We start from the raw sequence: 5,838 nt of genomic DNA, 5'->3' as shown, positions 1-5,838 counted from the left end.
CTTTCAAACAACATAGTTAAAGAGACAGAGGGTAAAAGAGCCTCCTAGTACATCCCCTCTTGGCAATGAAAAAAATGATTTACCACAATTTTTCATTTACTGTAAATGCATAAACAGTTTTGTGCACACAAGTACTCACTGGCACAGCGACCTTCCAAGGTCGGGAGCGCTCCCGGTGCGCTCCCAGTGCGCCCCCAACTCACTGGGCAGATCCCGGCCGAAGCGAGAGGCCGCTGCGCACGCGCGGATGGGAAGGGCACGCGCCTGCCCTCCGCTCCTCCTCCCCTCCGCCCGCCAGGTGGCGCTGGCTGCCCCGCTGCCACCGTCGCCGCCGACTCTCACAGGGCCCAACCGGGGCGGCGCCCGCCACCTCGCGGGCCGCGGGTCCGCCTCCGCCGCGCCGAGGGCGTGGGCTCCCGGCTCCCGGAAGCGGCGGCCGCGGCGCGGAGCCGAGCGGGCGTCGATCCTCGGAGCAGCAATGCTTGGCGGCCGCCTCTTGTGACCTGAGTGCGGCGGCCGGTCAGGGGCCGCTGAATGGCGGCTCGCTGAGGCGCGGCGGCTGTGGCTGCTCGGGGCGTGGCGTGGCGCGGCGCGGCGGAGGCCTGATGCTGCTTAAGCTCTTACAGAGACAGACCTATACCTGTCTATCCCACAGGTATGGGCTCTACGTCTGTTTCGTGGGCGTCGTGGTCACCATCGTCTCTGCCTTCCAGTTCGGAGAGGTGAGTAGCGGTGCGGGTGCCCCGGCCGGGACGCCCTGGACCAGTACGATTCCGCGGCGCCCCGAGCCCCTGCCCATTAGAGCCCCGCGGCGCTGCGAGCCCAGGCGTGCTTGCCTCATCCTCGCTGCAGCTGCCGGGGACAAGTCCCAGAGCCTGCATTCCCCCCCCCCCCCCCCGGAGGCTCCTAGAACTCAGATCCCCCCGAGCTCTGGTTTCACATCTGGGATCCAGATCTCGTCCTCCCGACGGTTTGAGGGATAGGCGCTCGTTCAGCCAGTTCCCTTTGCCTCCAGGTGTTTTCTTCCGGCTCCCCAAGTCGTTTGGTTTTCTCCCTCAGGCCTGTCCTCCTCCACGAAGCCGCCTCCCAGAACCCAGAGTCGGTGTCTTTTCCCATTCCTAAATTCTCCAAAATTCTCATTTCTTTCCCCTCTTACAGGTTTTTTTTTTTTTTCGTCTCTGTTGTCACCCTCCTGATCTTCTCGCTTTTTGACAAAGGCACTTTGTCTTCATAATCTGGTTTCTTTCCGGAATTCAAAACTTTCTCCAAGGGGTGTATGTTATTTTGTACGTGAATTTGAAGTGAGGACAGGGTACTGGCTCCAAATTTAAATACTTAGTTGTAAAAGGGATTTTTTTTTTTCCACTTCTGCTCTGTTATTGGGAACAACACCAGTTATCCTGTAGAGGCTCTCCTGGTAGATGTGTACACAGGGATGTGAGAGATGTGTTGGCAGCTGCAGACATTCTTCCCTATCTCGAGATCAGCTGAGGCTAGGGCCCCTTCCTCTGACTAGGAAGCCTTGTCTTGGACTCCAGCACCCAGCCTCTTGGGCCCTAGTACAAGCCCTTCGGTCATGGGTTTTGCTAATAATTTAGACTCTGGATCACACAAGGCCGGCCCCTCTTGATCTGCTCTTAATGTGCAATAAAGTAGTTTGGTTAGACTCTCTAAACTCTTTAGAGGGTCCACACAACAGGTTTGGGGAGGTGGAGACACCCAGGTTTAATAGATTTTTATGCCTCGCTGGGTAATAGACTAAACATTTTCTTGAATGAAATAACCCTTTGTTTTAGGTTGGGTAGTTATTATATTATTGACGTCTTATGTGGTGTTTATCATAAACGAGTTTACAGAGGCTGGGTAGGTCAGAACTGAAAGAGTACATGTATCTGATTTTAGAGAACACATTTGAAATAAGTAACAACTTGGAGAAAAGTTGTATTTTGAAATTGTTAGACGTCTATTTCCTTGTTTTAATATTTCCTTTTTTTTTTTTTTTTTTTTTTTTTTTGGTAGGAGGTTGCAGAAGGTTTTAAAATTAAGAGAACAGAATGCCACACTATACATTTGCTTAGTCTGTACCCGTGCTGCATTATAAACTTCATAGGAGAGGGTGTTCTTTAACTACTGTAATCCTGACGCAAGCACTGTTCCAGGTACTCCTCCATAGGCAGTCTAAATATTTGTTTAATGAGTGAATGAATTAATTGTGTGGCATGCTTTCCAAGTGCACACTTCTATAGTTCTCGTTCTAGGGGCAAATGAAAATAAGTCTTACAAGTCAGAGTGAGAAAATGCCCCAGACATGTAAATGTGGAATATGTCCCTAGTATTATACCACAGCTCTTCTTTGTTTCATATACTGCAGTTTAATACAGTGAATGTATCTATGCACAGTTAAGTGTCTTATTCTTGGTGGAAGATTTGTTTTGTCCCAGAGTAATTTTAAGTTAGCTGTTTACTAATATCTCTGCAGTGTGAAGGTGACTTAAAGGCAATCAGTTGCTAGAATTTTTCATTTTATATATTCCATGTCTGGTTATTTACCAAAAGAAAGACATCTGTCAGCTTTGAAATGGGCCACAAATATTAAAGTTTGGAACATACAAAAGAAATAATAGGTGAAGAATGTCAACACGTGAATTGGGAGGTGGAGACAGGTGGCTCAGTGCCGCTCATATGTTGCCTGTAGTAGAATTTCTTTCTTTCTTTTTTCTTTTTAAGTAGGTTCCTCACCCAAAGTGGGGCTTGAACTGATGACCTGGAGGTCTGAGAGTTTTGCAATCTACGGACTGAGGCGGCCAGGCACCTGCCGTAGTACAATTTCTGCAGCACAATGAACAAAAGGAGCCGTGGGATTGGGCAGATCAGGGTTTGATGCTGGTGCCAGTATTAGTAATAACAGCTAATATATAGGGCTTACCAGATACTAGGCACTCTCTTAACTGCATTACATATATTAACTCATTGAATCTTCACAACAGCACCCCTATGAGGTGGGTACTATTATTATACCCATTTTATAGGTGATGAAATTAAAGCACTTGCACAGATTAATCCAGCCAGTTACTAGCAGAGGGGGGCTTTCAACCAAGGCACTGTATGGTTCCAGAGCTGTAAGCATACATCTTCATGGTTTCTTACACAGTCTGGGCTGTCTTTTGTATGATCTTGGAAAAGATACTTAACCTTTTGAACCCCAGCTTCCTTATCTTTGAAACTGAGATACGATTAAATAAGACGTCTTTTGCAAGGCACCATTCAAGGTTCTTGGCACGTATAACAGACTTTCATTAAATGGTAGTAGGTGCTGCTGCTGTATTATCATCAACTATTTTATGCCCTTGTCCGTATTTTGAAATAAACCCTTGAAGTAGAATACTCCCACCATACAGTTAATGTTACCAACTTGTTAATAACTTCACTAACTGCAGTGGATGAAAGAAAGGACTAAGAAGGGCCTTGTTAACTGTGAATTCCTTACTATTTCCCCCCTTTCAGTATAAGTGGTATTGGCTGCTACCTTTTGATAAGCCCTTTGTATACTCATCCAAATTTTGAGGAAGAAAAAACTGAGGGAGAGAAGTATTAACACATAGCATTTTTTAAAATTTCCCTTTAAGCTGCTGGGGCAGTTTCTGGAGAGCTCTTTTTCGGAACTCTGGTCAAACAAAAGCAGAGCTCCTTCCAAACCCACAGGGAGAGCCCTCAGGGTGGGTACTAATAGCTACTGAAGTATACCGCCTTGGGGTGAGGGTAGGAGATAGGAGCTTATCTAATGTAAACTAGTTGATTGGACAAATCCTGTGACCTCTGGGAGCCTCAGTTCCCACACCTGCAAATGAGAGCACTAGATTACTATGCTCCTAAAATCAATTTTAGCTCTGAAACTTCAGCTTTTAAATATTTATCCTCTGTTGGTTGATTTTTTTTTTTTTTTTAAGATTTCACTTATTTATTTGACAGAGAGAGATCACAAGTAGGCAGAGAGGCAGGCAGAGAGAGAGTGGGAAGCAGGCTCCCCACTGAGCAGAGAGCCTGATGGGGGACTGGATCCCAGAACCCTGGGATCATGACCTGAGCCAAAGGCAGAGGCTTAACCCACTGAGCCACCCAGGCGTCCCCTTCCCTTTTTTTAAAAGATTGGTTGATATTATATAAACTTTAAAATGTGTGTTTTTGAAGTAAAATTTTATTACTTAAGGGCCATCATTATTTAGTTGAACCATTTGTAAAGAAATCCACAATCCCTTCTCTGAAAATTCTACTGAATTAACCTTATCATCAAACGTGAGTATCTATTACAGTGAAACATAGGAGTATTCTCACTCATTTAGGAAATGAAGACTAGGAATGCCTGGGTGGCTCAGTGGGTTAAAGCCTCTGCCTTCGGTTCAGGTCATGATGCCAGGGTCCTGGGATCGAGCCCCACATTGGGCTCTCTGCTCAGTGGGGAGCCTGCTTCCTCCTCTCTCTCTCTGCCTGCCTCTCTGCCTACTTGTGATCTGTCAAATAAATAAATAAAATCTTTAAAAAAAAAAAAAAAAAGGAAGACTATAAATAGTTTCCAATCAGTTGTAGGCCAAGTTTTGGCACCAAATGAGTTCAGGTGGTCAGGTTTTGTTGCCAAATAAGATACAAAAAGGTCTTCAGTGTTGAGAACTTTCTGGATTTCAGGATTGCGAATAGAAAATTGTAAATCACTGCTGGGTGTGTATGTGTGTATCGGCAAGTATGGAAACAAGTACGCCAAAGTTAACTTCCATGAGGAAACAGATTTAGGAAGAATATACCCACACTGGGTGGTAACTTGTCCCTGGACTCCTTGCTCCCTTTTGGTTGCCTGCCTTCTGCCATTTTGGATTAATGAGATGTTTTTGTTCAGTGAAGAGGAGAGTTGAAAACTGGATCCAGTCAAAATCATGCTCAGCCTTTGTGACCAGTTTCTCATCAATTGGAAGAAGGAAATTAGTTACTATGTTTGTATTTGATTAGTTCTTTCATTAAACAGATATGTTTTGAGTGTGTTCTTTGTCAAAGGCAACAAATAGGTAGAGTCCAAGGGACCTGGTCTGAGAATTGTGAGACAGCCTCTGGCTTGATTCTAGTTCCAACGTAAACTGTGACCTTCAGTGCTTTCCATGCTATGTTAGTATTCCCAGCTGCCTTCTGGTTTGTGGGGCAGCCAGTCTTATCTGTTATCTCATGTAGATTTCTTTTGGAGTGAGGAAAGCTTTATTAAAAATAATGTTTTAAAAAGTCGAGATTTCTAAGACCCCCATTTTAGCTTTAATGTTCTGTGAATATACATTTATTGTTTCATATGAGAAAGCATGAACTATAATGTAATGTTGTTTGGACTAGAGAGAAAATGCCGGTGGCCATACAGAGCCTTTTTAAATGGTCTCTTTCTGGGGTGCCTGGGTGGCTCAGTGGGTTAAGCCGCTGCCTTCGGCTCAGGTCATGATCTCAGGGTCCTGGGATCGAGTCCCGCATCGGGCTCTCTGCTCAGCAAGAAGCCTGCTTCCCTCTCTCTCTCTGCCTGCCTCTCTGTCTACTTGTGATCTCTCTCTGTCAAATAAATAAATAAATAAATAAAAATCTTTAAATGGTCTCTTTCTTTTGCGGGGTTTGGGAAAGATACACAGCCCCGCTAACTGATCAAAGCAGGGACCTAGTCTTAGTCTCTCCTGCATTCTTAGCACCTAGGAAGTGCTTGGTACCCAGTTGGTGCCAGATAAATACTTGATATGGATGGGTGAATGCATGAGTTAATTGGTGTGATCTTAATAAACATCCCTTTAAGCTCATTTCCAAAAAAAAGTTTAGATTTCT

At 45.2% G+C, this 5,838-nt stretch overlaps 1 protein-coding gene across 3 annotated transcripts in view; it reads left to right on the top strand.

Moving 5' to 3' along the window:
- The first annotated feature begins 387 nt into the window (after positions 1-387).
- The window catches only part of GNPTAB (N-acetylglucosamine-1-phosphate transferase subunits alpha and beta), a 74,895-nt gene continuing 69,444 nt past the window's right edge, over positions 388-5,838 (top strand). For 2 of the 3 annotated variants that reach the window (XR_007129422.1, XM_047741281.1), the window contains exon 1: positions 388-722. Coding sequence is in view for 1 of the 3 variants with exons in the window: in XM_047741281.1 (XP_047597237.1) it covers positions 606-722 (117 nt within the window). In the remaining 2 variants the exon portion in view is untranslated. The remainder of the gene's footprint in view (positions 723-5,838) is intronic. The other variant, XM_047741283.1, reaches the window with a different exon arrangement.

The sequence above is a fragment of the Lutra lutra genome, chromosome 8 (assembly GCF_902655055.1).
Source record: "Lutra lutra chromosome 8, mLutLut1.2, whole genome shotgun sequence".
Lineage (NCBI taxonomy): Eukaryota > Metazoa > Chordata > Mammalia > Carnivora > Mustelidae > Lutra > Lutra lutra.
The sequence above is the reverse complement of the archived record's forward strand: the minus strand, read 5'-3'. Positions and strand labels throughout refer to the sequence as shown.